This window comes from Rhineura floridana, chromosome 7, assembly GCF_030035675.1.
Source record: "Rhineura floridana isolate rRhiFlo1 chromosome 7, rRhiFlo1.hap2, whole genome shotgun sequence".
Taxonomy (NCBI): Eukaryota; Metazoa; Chordata; class Lepidosauria; order Squamata; family Rhineuridae; genus Rhineura; species Rhineura floridana.
In genome coordinates this window covers 28061694-28077303 of record NC_084486.1, presented here as the reverse complement: position 1 = coordinate 28077303, position 15610 = coordinate 28061694, and the positions used below count along the sequence as shown (strand labels likewise).

The 15610-nt window shown below is 40.1% G+C and overlaps 1 protein-coding gene across 8 annotated transcripts in view; it reads left to right on the top strand.

Annotated features, from left to right (window-relative positions):
* SLC16A9 (solute carrier family 16 member 9) overlaps nt 1-14508 on the top strand; it is a 53070-nt gene extending 38562 nt beyond the window's left edge. For 6 of the 8 annotated variants that reach the window (XM_061635078.1, XM_061635081.1, XM_061635077.1 and 3 more), the window contains 4 exons: nt 9741-9884; nt 10163-10258; nt 11645-12556; nt 13798-14508. In XM_061635078.1, the coding sequence (XP_061491062.1) occupies nt 9741-9884; nt 10163-10258; nt 11645-12556; nt 13798-13982 (1337 nt within the window). In that variant the 3' untranslated portion in view covers nt 13983-14508. Of the gene's footprint in view, nt 1-9740; nt 9885-10162; nt 10259-11644; nt 12576-13797 lie in introns of all 8 variants that reach the window. The other 2 variants (XM_061635083.1, XM_061635082.1) reach the window with 2 other exon arrangements.
* Nucleotides 14509-15610: the final 1102 nt, after the last annotated feature.

The window sequence follows — 15610 nt, the reverse complement described above, 5'->3', positions numbered from 1 at the left end:
AATTTTTGTCTTTTCAAGATGAGCCAGTCATTGTTACGGTTAACTCGTACTGTTTTATGCTGTCTTGTTTTATTCAACTTGTATATACACTGTTGTACACCACCTTGATACTTCATACGACTGGGTGGTATATAAATAGTTTTATGAATAAATGAATGAACAAAATATGTAGTGTCTGCAAACCACCAGGGACTCTAAAACTGTTGTGCTGATCCTTCTCGGTCCATTCAGCAGACTGGGGCAGCATGGCTGGCAAGGTCCAAAATCACCAAAAAGGTGTTTTGCCTGCCTGGTGCGAAGGTTGCGGATATCGCCCGTCGTTTAGATAGTTTGGTAGACAGTGCTGGGAAGGAGTCAGTGGTCGTGGTGCACGTTGGCACCAACGACATGGGGAAATACAGCCGTGAGGTCCTGGAAGCAAAATTTAGGTTGCTAGGTAGGATGCTGAAAGCCAGGACCTCCAAGGTGGCTTTCTCTGAAATGCTACCGGTTCCACGCGCAGGACCAGCCAGACAGGCCCAGCTTCGCAGTCTCAATACGTGGATGAGACGATGGTGTCGGGTGGAAGGGTTTGGATTTGTTAGGCACTGGGGAACTTTTTGGGACAAGCCGGGCCTGTACAAAAGGGATGGGCTCCACTTGAACCAGAATGGAACCAGACTGCTGGCACTTAAAATTAAAAAGGTGGCAGAGCAGCTTTTAAACTGACTGAGGGGGGAAACCCGACAGGAGCTGAGAAAGGTCAGGTTCGGAATAAACCTCCCCCCTGGGATAAAAACCAAAGAAATGATGAAATTTTAAAAGGGGTAGGCCTAGAAGTAGGCATTGTGAGAGCAGGGGCACAGGATATAAATTCAGAAGAGCAAAATTACCACAGGCCTAACTACAAGTGCCAAAGACACTTGAAGAGAGACACTGCTTACAAGTGCCTGTACGCTAATGCTAGGAGCCTGCGAACCAAGATGGGAGAACTGGAGTGCTTGGTCTTAGAGGAGAGCATTGATATAGTGAACATAACGGAGACCTGGTGGAATGGAGAAAACCAGTGGGATACGGTTATCCCTGGATATAAACTATATCGGAAGGACAGGGAAGGACGTATTGGTGGCGGAGTCGCTCTATACGTGAAAGAAGGCATTGAATCCAGCAAGCTCGAAACCCCAAAAGAGGCAGACTCCTCCACAGAATCGTTGTGGGTGGTGATACCATGCCCCAGGAGGGACTTACTACTGGGAATGATCTATCGTCCCCCTGATCAAAAGGCTCAGGGAGACCTGGAGATGAGATATGAAATTGAGGAAGCATCCAAACTAGGAAATGTGGTAGTAATGGGTGACTTCAACTACCCGGACATAGACTGGCTGCATATGTGTTCCAGTCATGACAAAGAAGCAAAGTTTCTAGATATTCTAAATGACTATTCCCTAGACCAGTTGGTCATGGAACCGACCAGAGGGACGGCAACCCTGGACTTAATCCTCAGTGGGGACCGGGACCTGGTGCGAGATGTAAGTGTTGTTGAACCGATTGGGAGCAGTGACCACAGTGCTATTAAATTAAACATACATGTAACTGGCCAATTGCCAAGAAAATCCAACACGGTCACATTTGACTTCAAAAGAGGAAACTTCACAAAAATGAGGGGATTGGTAAAAAGAAAGCTGAAAAACAAAGTCCAGAGGGTCACATCACTCGAAAATGCTTGGAAGTTGTTTAAAAACACTATATTAGAAGCTCAACTGGAGTGCATACCGCAGACCAGAAAAGGTACCGCCAGGGCCAAGAAGATGCCAGCATGGTTAACGAGCAAAGTCAAGGAAGCTCTTAGAGGCAAAAAGTCTTCCTTCAAAAAATGGAAGTCTTGTCCAAATGAAGAAAATAAAAAAGAACACAAACTCTGGCAAAAGAAATGCAAGAAGACAATAAGGGATGCTAAAAAAGAATTTGAGGAGCACATTGCTAAGAACATAAAAACCAACAACAAAAAATTCTATAAATACATTCAAAGCAGGAGACCATCTAGGGAGACAATTGGACCCTTGGATGATAAGGGAGTCAAAGGTGTACTAAAGAACGATAAGGAGATTGCAGAGAAGCTAAATGAATTCTTTGCATCTGTCTTCACAGTGGAAGATATAGGGCAGATCCCTGAACCTGATCTAACATTTGCAGGAAGGGATTCTGAGGAACTGAGACAAATAGTGGTAACGAGAGAGGAAGTTCTAAGCTTAATGGACAATATAAAAACTGACAAATCACCGGGCCCGGATGGCATCCACCCGAGAGTTCTCAAAGAACTCAAATGTGAAATTGCTGATCTGCTAACTAAAATATGTAACTTGTCCCTTGGGTCCTCCTCCGTGCCTGAGGACTGGAAAGTGGCAAATGTAACGCCAATCTTCAAAAAGGGATCCAGAGGGGATCCCGGAAATTACAGGCCAGTTAGCTTAACTTCTGTCCCTGGAAAACTGGTAGAAAGTATGATTAAAGCTAGATTAACTAAGCACATAGAAGAACAAGCCTTGCTGAAGCAGAGCCAGCATGGCTTCTGCAATGGAAAGTCCTGTCTCAGTAACCTATTAGAATTCTTTGAGAGTGTCAACAAGCATATAGATAGAGGTGATCCAGTGGACATAGTGTACTTAGACTTTCAAAAAGCGTTTGACAAGGTACCTCACCAAAGGCTTCTGAGGAAGCTTAGCAGTCATGGAATAAGAGGAGAGGTCCTCTTGTGGATAAGAAATTGGTTAAGAAGCAGAAAGCAGAGAGTAGGAATAAACGGACAGTTGTCCCAATGGAGGGCTGTAGAAAGTGGAGTCCCTCAAGGATCGGTATTGGGACCTGTACTTTTCAACTTGTTCATTAATGACCTAGAATTAGGAGCGAGCAGTGAAGTGGCCAAGTTTGCTGATGACACTAAATTGTTCAGGGTTGTTAAAACAAAAAGGGATTGCGAAGAGCTCCAAAAAGACCTCTCCAAACTGAGTGAATGGGCAGAAAAATGGCAAATGCAATTCAATATAAACAAGTGTAAAATTATGCATATTGGAGCAAAAAATCTGAATTTCACATATACGCTCATGGGGTCTGAACTGGCGGTGACCGACCAGGAGAGAGACCTCGGGGTTGTAGTGGACAGCACGATGAAAATGTCGACCCAGTGTGCAGCAGCTGTGAAAAAGGCAAATTCCATGCTAGCGATAATTAGGAAAGGTATTGAAAATAAAACAGCCGATATCACAATACCATTGTATAAATCTATGGTGCGGCCGTATTTGGAATACTGTGTACAGTTCTGATCGCCTCATCTCAAAAAGGATATTATAAAGTTGGAAAAGGTTCAGAAGAGGGCAACCAGAATGATCAAGGGGATGGAGCGACTCCCTTACGAGGAAAGGTTGCAGCATTTGGGGCTTTTTAGTTTAGAGAAAAGGCGGGTCAGAGGAGACATGATAGAAGTGTATAAAATTATGCATGGCATTGAGAAAGTGGATAGAGAAAAGTTCTTCTCCCTCTCTCATAATACTAGAACTCGTGGACATTCAAAGAAGCTGAATGTTGGAAAATTCAGGACAGACAAAAGGAAGTACTTCTTTACTCAGCGCATAGTTAAACTATGGAATTTGCTCCCACAAGATGCAGTAATGGCCACCAGCTTGGACAGCTTTAAAAGAAGATTAGACAAATTCATGGAGGACAGGGCTATCAATGGCTACTAGCCATGATGGCTGTGCTCTGCCACCCTAGTCAGAGGCAGCATGCTTCTGAAAACCAGTTGCCGGAAGCCTCAGGAGGGGAGAGTGTTCTTGCACTCGGGTCCTGCTTGCGGGCTTCCCCCAGGCACCTGGTTGGCCACTGTGAGAACAGGATGCTGGACTAGATGGGCCACTGGCCTGATCCAGCAGGCTCTTCTTATGTTCTTATGTTCTTAATTGTTGCACAAAATCCCACATAGCATTATCCCTCTTTTTTCAGGGCTGCCTCCAGTTAGCACTGTTTGACCAGCAATGCTACTGGGATGCATATTTTGCCTTTATATCCTGCCTTTTGTCTGTGGAGTTCAAAGCAGTGTATATACTATAGCTCTCCCCTGTCCTATGCTTACAACAACCTTTTGAAGCAGATGAGGGTGAAAGAGAGAGAGAGATTGACTGTCCTAAGGGTCACTGGTCATTCATGGGGGAATGGGGATTTTAATGTGGGTCTCCACAGTCAAGTCTAAAATACTATACCACTATGTCACTTTGGCTCTTAGTGATGCAGCCTAAGAGAGGATTTTGACCATAAAATAGGATTTTAAAAATTATTATTTTTATGTGGTGATGAAGTTTTGATTGAAATATTTATCACCAGTGGTTGTGAAGAAAAAGACATTGCCCTTGAAAAATAATTTTATGGATTTCAAGGAGCAGGTCATATGGACATCATATTTAAACTGTAGAAATCACATTCGAAGCTGAAAGAGGGAGGGCTATCCTGCTGTCCTCTCCATGGTAACCAAGGCTCTAAGGAGGTGCATCATCAACCAAAGCCAGGAAGATCTATAACAAAACTCAGAATCTAATTTCTCAAGCCATAAACTCTCTAACACTCCCTGTTAGTGAAAAACATGATTTCTTCTCTTACAGTACTGTGAGTTAGGTAATTCTTAGTCAAATAGAACCTTATGTATTGAATGTTCTCTGTGCTATTTCTAAATATATCATGTTGGACATGCAAGGGATAAATAATATGAATAACCAAGAGCTGGTTAATGGGAATTCTTCCCCCCCTTCCATTATCTAAAATAAGTGTATAGGTTCATTTGAAATGAAACAATTATTTTAAATAGTCTGAAAAATTATATTGTACAAGACATGTTATGACTAATGTGTCCTTTTGATTTAAAAGGGACTAAAGTCTCACTAATTTAATCTGGATCCAGCCCAGTGCATTTATTTTCTCTCTCCTTGGGCCCATGTGCTGTGTTATCACTGCTTATATATCTGTAATTATTACCTATATATCTATAATTAGTACCTATGTTTTAGATGTAACACTCACAAATATCCAGTTGAAAGCATGAAGGTTTTGCCCTTAAATTCTGGCATCTGCATTGCTGGGATCTAAATCTACTGGCTGTTTCTGCTGTACATTTAGGGCCTGATGGCAAACGGATTTACAGAGTATTCTCTACACCAGAGGAAAGATCAGAAGAAAGTTTTTATTCTTACCTATAGTTTTAAGGGCTCTCTAAATATTTGGAAACTCTGCTCTTCAGCTGTTTGGTGTCAAAAATGACTCAAACTTTGGCTCACAGTTTATACAACTGAATAGAATTTGCACCCATGTCCTGAGGCTTCCCCACCCCGTTTGCCAACAGCAACCAGTGAGGGAAGAGGAGAGGGGAACATCATGACATGGAAAATTCTACTAGATGTTGCAAAGGAGGAGCAGGAGAGCTGCCCCTATTTGCAGCAGTTTCGTTTGGAAGCTGGACTCCTCTGGGAGGAAGGTGGGATATACGTTTATAGCAGCAGCAGCACTTCTAGTTTAGTCCTTAAAAGCACATATCTTGGTTATTATGCCCCAAACTTTTGTGGCAGAACAACCAGAAGAGCACATAGAGCTAGATTATAGTTCTCCCCTCACCAGAATATTGAAGATGCTATGACAGAGGTAACATTTCCTATGTGCGTCACTCATTGTACTACGGATACTGATCAAACAGATTTTGTAGTATTTTTGTTATGTCTCAGAAACCAGCAAAACCTGTTTGATGGAGTCACAATTGGACAAAAGATGAGTGGGTATGTGTACCAAGCAAAACAAAGCTGCTAGCATCCCGGTCTGACCCAAGGTAGATACCCATGAAACAAGGCAGCCGGTGGTTGAAGCACCATGGAAAGCTCCAAGAGAGCAATATGCTCTGACAAAGACTGGGGCCTTTTGAGTCCCTCTATCTAGTCCCCCCCCCGCAAGTGTTGCTCTCCTGCCTGAACAATGTGACTATTTAAAGGGCCAGGATGCTGGCCGGAAAGGAGAGTGTTTCTCCTCTTTTTTTGTGGCCCTCCAGCTGGCGAAATCCTTGCACCATTGGGCAGGACAATGGCATAGGAGGTACTTGATTCTCAAGGTGAGCTGGGCTATGGGGAAGATGTCTACAAGAGTTCTGGTTCAGGTTCCACAGGCTCCTGACCACCAGATCCAGGTTCAGCATTGGAACCCTAGGCCATTGCTGGTGTAGAGAAGCCCCAGACTTGGCTGGCTCATCATCCCCTGACTCAGAGCTCGAATCCAGGGCTGTGATGCATTCCACTTTAAAATCTCTTTTAAAAAACTACAGGAGTGACCAGCTGATTTCTGAACTCACCATTACAGATATGGAAAAAAATGGCAAGAAAAATTTTGCCTGTCACTGCTGATTTCAATAACAATTCACCCATACTGTTATTGTAAGGAAAAGAGAGCTCAGTTTAGAGAATGGGAAAATAAGGGCTTATATAGGTTAAATAATTTCTTTATCCAGAAGAGGCCTTTAACAATAGTCAATAGTCTTCAGATGAAGAGCAGGTTTCAAATGTCACAATCAGCTGGATTTATTTGCAAATCAGAATGTTCAGAACTAAGCAATAAGGTCTTTTGCACCTTTGAACTTATGATTAGTGCAATTAATTGCAGCAAGATAAGCCTCTGAAGTTGGTTTCAGCTTACATTTTGAAAAAGCCCATTAGGGTGCTTAATAAATGGTACATTCCAGTTAAATTGGCATATATAACGGGTAAAAGCCCACCTAAATGTTGGAAAGACTGCAGGAAAAGTGTGGTATATATTTCCATTGATGGTGGGAATGTTTTGGGATGTAGCCTTTGAAGAAATGAATATAGTTATTAAAAAAATATTGAAAGGTCTGAAGCCTGTGGTATTAAATATGTATGAGGGCCAAAATGAAGCAATAGAGTCAAAGGAATTGGTTAACTTTATGTTAGTGGTTGCTACATTAGTTGTCACAAAGAATTGCAAAGTGCTTGTGATTTGTCAATGGAAGCATGGCATGTAAAAAATTATGGTTTTTAGCACTGCTAGAAAAAGTCATTCATTGCATGAGATTATAGAGGACAATCAAAACATGACTCTGCTATCTGCCATAATTTTTTTATATACAAATAAAGAGGAAGTGCGTGAGAGCCAATGTGGCATAGTGGTTAGAGTGTTGGACTACAACCTGGGAGACCAGGGTTTGAATCCCCATACAGCCATGAAGCTCACTGGGTGACCTTGGGCCAGTCACTGCCTCTCAGCCTCAGAGGAAGGCAATGGTAAACCCCTTCTGAATACCGCTTACATGAAAACCCTATTCATATGGTCACCATAAGTCGGAATCGACTTGAAGGCAGTCCATTTTTTTCAAAGAGAAAGTTGGGAGATCACTAGCACCTTCTTATCTCCAGCTTTGGAATAAAATGAACCTAAATATTCTCAAATTGATATATTTCTTTGTAAGGTGATTTTGAGTAGTATGATGTCCCTGCTAATCTTGTTTGTAAAGAGTCTGTGAGCTATTAAAAGAATGAAATATTGGTTGTAAGAATACTTATGTTTATATTTCTGTTGATGTTTATTAGATGAATTTTTAAAAACAAACTATGACCTGGATATTGAGGTGCCCTTTCATTAGCATATCGGCTGTTTTTGGCCAGCAGAAGAGCATTGTGTGAGGAAAAGTGACCCCAAATGCAGGGAAGCTCATTTTATGACCTTTTCATGGTCCACAAGAGTTCACATTCTACAGCCTTTCTTCCTTATTCATCCTGTTTCTTGTACTGGCGTTACACTACAGGAAGTCTTCCACCAGTGCTTGTTCAAGAGTTCACAGAAAAGCACTAATATATTTTCCATTCCGCTCACAGTTCTTTGGATCCAAGCTTAGGTTCTTGCCTGTGACTCCATGCATCGCTCATTCAAAGAGATCTCAAAAGATCTCACAGTAGATCTTATAAAATCAAATTTAGTATCAGTCATTCCCAGCAGCTGGCTTCCACAGAGAGCACCGTCTAGACTGAATGCAGCACCTCAGTGATGCTTAGTTGTGTTTTTTACCATGCCGGTGGCACTCTTATCAGTATGTAATTGCTTACTATGTTAACAGTGCTTTTAAATACCTTGTCTGTTACTAAATAACTGACACTAACATGGTCCCATTGCTGATATGTGGTTGAAGTTTGCAACTAACCTAACTCATTGTTGACTTTGTTACATCACTTTTAATGCATGACAGTTTGTTAAGACTATGGGAAATTAGTCTGTTCTGAAGTTTCCATAGAACCCTCATTTCTATGACATGCAATCAAATTTGCTCTGCAAGCATACCACTTAAAAAAAAACAAAATAGTGGAGAATCTAAAAAATTACGCCAGCCTCTTAGCAAGGCATAACTATTTTCCTATTCTGGGTCTGCACAAGATGGTGCTTTTGTTGTTTTGAGTCGACTGTGTTCTTTTTGGTTCAAACAACTATTTCCTTAACCAAAATGTAAGCTTTGAGGGCTTTATTAGTAGCCAACCTAGAAGCAAGAGAGGTAAACAAAGGGCATTGAGGGTAGAGCTATGGGATTTGTTAACACCACACTTTGGAGAGTGGTACGAGAGGATGTGCTCTCTAGTAACACAGGTTTCTGACCAAGAATTTAAGAACTCTGTTAAACATATTAGGGAAGAGATTCCTGAGCTCCTAGGAGTTGGAATCCTGACTGGGGGGATCAGGCATGCAGGCAGGACTTGGGTGGTGAACTCTTCTCCCATTGTGCACTGGGTCACAGGAACATCTTTAAATTTGAGGGGCCCATGGGCAAATGCCCTCTTATGGACCCTTCATTGTTGGTGGGCTCTGGCAGGCTGACCTGGTATCAGCAGGCAGCAACAGCTGGGTCTACCCATTGTTTAGATTTCCCATAATGCTCTGGAGTTATATGTTGGGGGGAAATTAAAATGATGGTTAGGCTCAGGCCCTTGTAGCTGCCTGACGATGTTGAGTGTTGATGCCAATGCTGGTCTTGCTTAGTGGGAAAGAGGTTCAGTTTTTAACAAATGTCTTGTAATTTACATTGTGAATACTTTGGGGACAGAAATGCATCTCACACTCTCTGTGGATATGTAAGTCTATTTTTATACAGAAGTGTGTAAATATATGTGTGACCCTTAATGTTCCATACAGGGGAGGTAGAAGTTCAAAGGATACAGATAAAGCTAAATAAAGATTCTTAAGCTTCTACCCATAATAACAAATTTTAAGGTGTTGCACTACTCTTTGCCATTTAAATTAAGTTTCCTGAAATAAAGTTACTTATTTCCTTATGTAGCTCAAGAAAATGCAACAATGGGTATCCAATTTGTTAGCACTAACTGTAGCACACTGAAGATAAATGGGGGGTGCCAGGACTACAGAATATCTCCATCTCTAGTTGGAAAGGGAACAGATGGGGAAGCAAATGCTAGTGAAAATGTTGGTAGCCTCATTGGTTCCACAGAATCAACATTTGGCATCAGTTAAGCCTGTACTTCCTGGTTCAGTCAAGCCACAAACAATAGGCTTGAGTCAGAGAAGCTCTCATCTTCCCTAATCCCTAATGGATCTCTTTTAAATATGGCTGCCTCATTTCATACTGAGAGCAGTTTTGTTAAGGAAGAACTCTCTTTAGCACTAGTTTATGGAACTTTTATTTACATTTTTTTTCACACTCCCCTCTACTTGTTCTAACATAGGTCCTATTTGCAGCACATGTGTATCTGCTTTTGGAGCAAGACCTGTCACAATCTTCAGTGGCTTTATGGTTGCTGGGGGCCTGATGATGAGCAGCTTTGCACCGAATATCTACTTTCTGTTTTGTTCCTATGGAATTATTGTTGGTAAGAATGAACAGAGATTGTTTTTGAATGATCCATAAGCTAAATGGATGCTTTATGGAGGGGGCGGGGGAGAGCTCTTGATTAGCAGGAGCGAAGAACTATATTCTTGTGCAATTTCTGTGCATTCAAAAGAGGCTTGCAGGGAGCTGCTTCATGAGCCATCTTCAATTGAATTAAGTGCAGCTTTGGTCCTTTTTGAATTGTACCTTCAAAATGGTTTTTTTGTGCCTTTAATGAATCAAATCTGATTCTTTGTGATTAATATTTTGTATTTTTAGGACTTGGGTGTGGCTTACTGTATACAGCAACTGTAACTATCACATGTCAGTATTTTGACAAACGCAGAGGCCTTGCTCTTGGTCTGATTTCAACTGGTAAGGTTTTTAACACATGTTAATCTCTCTATTCTGAATGACCTTATGTAGATTTAACACTTCATCACAGTTAATGAAACCATAGTTATTTCATCTTAGCCCCAAAGCCATAGATAACCATAGGTAAATATAAATGTTTTGAATTTGGTTTGCAAACCATGGTTTACATCTACGATGGGTAAGCATTACATTTGTCCTGAGCAACCATGATTAATGTGATTTTCCTACCTCTCCAGCCTCTTTACTTCCTAAGTAACAAGCAGGTCCTCCTCGTGCCTCTGCCTTCTGTACATCCTTGTTGCATCAACAAGCGAAAGCCATGGGTTCATACTTTTATGGTTTGGTCATGAGAATGAGCCCTGTGCATTAGCACTCCCCTTCCTTTCCTCACATACACCTCTTCAGTTACTTTTTTGGGGTGCAAACTCTGGTTTGTGCTTGCCCTCCAAACTAGCTTCATATCTGCATTAGCTATCCTGGTTTGGAGGGCAAGTACAAGTGACAATTTGCTGGTTTGGATGTAATGGCAAGCTATGGTTTATGGTGAAGAAGTAAATAAGTAGCTGAAGCAGAATGCGAGAAGAAAAGGGGGGTGAGAGTGTACATCAGAACAAGGCGTAGTTCTTTAGTGTCATATCATGTTTTTGTTTTATATCTGAATGAAGCCTTAATGTTTGTCATCTTAACTCCTGGAAAGGAAGTAAACCATGGTTAAGAGAATATGTGCATTAAGCCCAAGTAGTGAAGAAATGCAAATCAGACTCTAACTCACCCATTTCAACCTATCTATCTTTCTGAATGTTTTTAAATTCACGCTTTATCTCTTTTTAAATGCTGCTTTCTATGCTACTTTATGCATGAGAGATTAATTTCTAGAAAGTGGTTTCCCTTAGGGACATGTAAGTGCAACCTTCCAACATTAACTGCTCAGAAAGTCAGCATTATCTAAGGCACATCGAGCACCTTTGTACTGTGTCTGATGATTCAAAAAGAAAGCAATGCAGAAATGTACCTGATAGTATGAATATATTTCTGCCTAATTTACCTTCAATTAATGCTCCTTTATTATCAGTATATTGTTAGTCAGAGTCTGGTCAGGTCTTATACATCAAACAAAAATGTTCTTAAAAGGAATATTTGATTTTTAAAAAGTAAGTGCATGATATAGGAAATTATCAGCCAAAAAGATATTTGCATGGGCAAATTTATATGTATAGATGCAAATTTAGAAATAACTATAATTTAAATAGAAGTAAAGTACATCTCATCATAGTGAGGAAGTCTATGACCAGGTGATCTATGTGCTTGTTTTCCCTTCTTACGGTCTTTCATCTTTAAACTGGTATTTTATGAACTTATTTAACTGTTTCTATTTTCTCCTTTCAGGATCAAGTGTTGGCCTTTTTATATATGCAGCATTACAGAGAGAACTAATTGAAATGTATGGATTGGATGGGTGTCTGCTTATTGTAGGTGCATTGTCTCTAAATATATTAGCATGTGGGAGTCTAATGAGACCTTTGCAGTCATGTGGTTCTGCCTTACCAGAGAAGCCAACCCTTGAAAAGATTCCAGATCAATACCTCATTTATAATGAAAAAGAAAAGAATCTTTATGAAGAAAATATACTTGAAAAAGCCAGTAATGAAGAAAAAGGTGTGAATAAAACATCCTGTAGTGATTGTAAGCAGGACTCCGAAATAATGAACAACAAACTATTAACAAGAACACACAGAGAGAGAGAGACTTACAGAAATAAAGTTGTAGAACGGACATATTTCTGTAAACAGCTTGCCAAAAAGAAATGGCACCTGTATTTAGACTACTGGGAGGAAACACTGGGCCTTTTTAAAAACAAAGTATTTTCATCACTTTTTATTGCCATCTTTTTCTTTGACATTGGTGGCTTTCCTCCTTCATTGCTCATGGAAGACGTTGCAAGAAGTTCAAATATTGGTGAAGATGACTGTGTCATTCCTCTCATTTCTATAATGGGCATTATGACTGCCTGTGGTAAACTTGTTCTAGGAATATTGGCAGATTTTGAATGGATTAATACTTTATATCTGTATGTTTTAACTTTAATAATGACTTCAGCGGCACTGGTTTTGATTCCTTTTGCCCAAAGTTACATTACACTGGCAATACTTTCAGGGGTTTTAGGTTTTCTGACAGGCAATTGGTCAATTTTTCCATATGTCACAACAAAGACCGTGGGAATTGAGAAATTAGCACATGCATATGGTATCCTGATGTTCTTTGCTGGACTTGGAAACAGTCTTGGACCACCAATTGTAGGTATGATTGCATTTAACAGGTATATATAATTCTGAAGTATAATTTTAAAATTGCATCTGCTTACAGTATAGTTAATTTTATTTGGCTATGGCAAATGTAGATGTATTTAAAAAGAAATCCTAGAAATATCTAGCAGCAAATAACATCCTTGCCACCATTCAAACCATTGTAAATGTGAGAAAATATTAATTACAAGCCCAAATATGTTAGCAATAAATTGTACTTGTTTTATTTTTTGATTCACATAATTTTAAAAGCAATGGTTTTTGTTCTACTCACCCCATCGGGGGGGGCATTATTACTTACTTACCAACATCTAAGCTGAAGCACTATTGGAAGCAATGTAGAACATACCTTGGCAGGCTAGTTTTGGGGTCTCAAGGTTGTTAAATCAGCAAAGAGGTGGAGGCTGACAGGATATTATTCTACCTTGCTAGGGTTCTTTGGTTTTTGTCACCTGCCCCAAGCCTTCAGGATGGGATGTGCTGTAAGTCTAGACAACAAGATGTCACAATGATGAGGAATAAAGGCAGCTTCCTTATACTGTCAAAGCATTGATCCATCTATGTATTGTGTACAGAATCTAGCAGTGGCTCTCCAGAGTTTCTGACTGGGTTTTTTCTTGGTCTTACCTGGAGATTGAACCTGGGACACTTTCCATGCCAAGTATGTACTATGGCCTAGAGCTATGGGCCTTCTTCAGATTCAGACTATGCCAAACTGTGGCTATGAACCTGTGTTTCTAGGTGTCCTTCAGGCAATTATTGCTTTACAGCAGTTTGTCTGCTCTCATTTTCCACTTTTTTTAAGTACTCAAGTTTCCTAAGTTCACGCATGTCTTCATGGTGCAGCAGCTTACTTAGAACTACAGCTGTAACTCTAGTTTGTCAGTGGTTTGTGAATTTAGACATGGGGCAAACTACTGCAAATTGTGGTTTCCAAATCAGCCTCAAACTGCAGCTAAATGTTCTGGTTTGACAGCCCCTTGTAAACCATGAGTTGTTAACTGACATAGGTCATGGTTTGATGTGATGTCTGAAAGCAGCTGATGTGTTGCTTCATTTGCTAGAATGGAATATTTCTTTTACAATTATATCATTCTTTCAATAGAAAAGCAGAAAGTATTATTCCTTTTATTTTTTAACTGCCTGCTGGCTTCAAGATAATAGAATGCTTCAGGAGTTACTAATCTGTTCTTAAAAAGTATGTGCATCTGACAGCTTATTCTTGCTCTTTTTCAGGTTGGTTTTATGACTGGACGAAGTCTTATGACATAGCATTCTACTTTAGTGGACTTTGTGTTCTGTTTGGAGGGCTGCTTTTGTTGGTGGCAGCGCTGCCATGTTGGAACAGCATGAACAGTTGTGATCAAGCTGAAAAGCCACTCCCAAATACTTACTCCTACAAAGTTGCTTCCAGTGTGTAGGTGACAAGTGTGGAACAGTTGATTATCTTTTTATACTGCACAGCAAGATATTTTTAGTAATTTCCTCACTTATTTATGAAGTAAAAAAAAAATCTTTTTATACTACTTTGAAATGCTTGTAGCCAGAGCATATTGCATGGATGAAACACGCATTGCCGGCTATGGCAGATAAAGTTCCATCAGCACAAGAGGCTTTTTGCCTTACTGTTGCCAACTTCCAGAAAACCCTGCTTGTGCTCTGTGCACTGAGCTCTGATGCATATGTGGAACTGCTGTACAAGGGATTCGCCACTGGCTTCAGTGTTGGAGAGTTCTACATGTGCAATGCGGATAGCGTTGTGGAATTTTGAAACCAGTAGGGAGGTTCTTGCATGCATCGAGCCATTATGTGTACATCAAAGCACAAATATATCTGATCTGGAACCAGCGATGTTCTCCTGTGACTTCCTTTTGTGACACATAATGTATTGTACTATAGTTTTACAAATTAAACATTTTTCCAATGGAATAAAATGTATTTTAAACAGACTTGTGTGCTTAAACATTTTGCTTTTACTTGTCTTTGACAAAGATGGTACTTGCTTCTCTCTTCAGAAATCCTGATAGCTGTGTAATGAAAGACCCAATCTGACTGTTATCAATATGAATGTAATATGAATTTGAGATGCTTCTTGGGAAAGCAAATGCTTTTTGTTATACCATCTCATTCGTTGCTGCAAGTAGGACTATGGTTACATTACCTGTGAAGTGAACAATATGGTATGAACTACACTTCTGAATGTCACTGAAGATGCTGTTGTCCAAGTATTTTACAGCTCAGTTATCCAGAAGCCTGTTTAAAAAAACCGAACAAACCCTTGTTAAACCAAAATCAGTGAAACAAGGAATAAATACAAGGTGTGAAACAAACAACCATATGATCTTGAAAGAATTTTGCCGTGTCAAAATTCCATTTTAGTGAAATTTGCAGAGTATCCTAAACCCTTCCAACTGTTGCCTTATTTTTTATCATTCATTTTATTGTATATTACTAAGAGCCATTACAAACCAAATGAGAAATATATATGTTACAGTAACAAAATAGAGACAGTTCAATTTAGCAAATCCCCTGCACAGTCTACTGCAATAGCACTCAAACTAATTGCACGAATATGTTTTGCTGCCTTAGCAAACAAAGCTGTTTAGTATGTGACATATGAATCACAATCTGACAGTACCCAACATACTTTCACAGAGGTAGTCTCACCCCGTAGGGATTATTATTATTATTATTTATTTATTCTATTTCTATGCCGCCTTTTGGCCAAAGGCACTCAAGGCAGCTCATAAAAAAATAAAATAAACACAAATACAAAATACACATCAGAAAAGAATACAGTGCACAAAAATTCAAACAACAAAATATTAACATTGTTTAAAAAACAAGGTTCTTTACAGGCCTGGAGATAATCTGTCCTTAAAATGTAGCACTGCCACTCCAAGAATTTTAGTCCTCAAACATTGAGCAGCTGTTGCAAAGGATTCGCTCACCAGCACCATTGGATTCTTGCCCGAAATCATCGTCCATAGACCTGAAGTAGAACTTGTAATTGGGCCGGTTGAGGAGCACCTTGAAGTCACCCAGCATC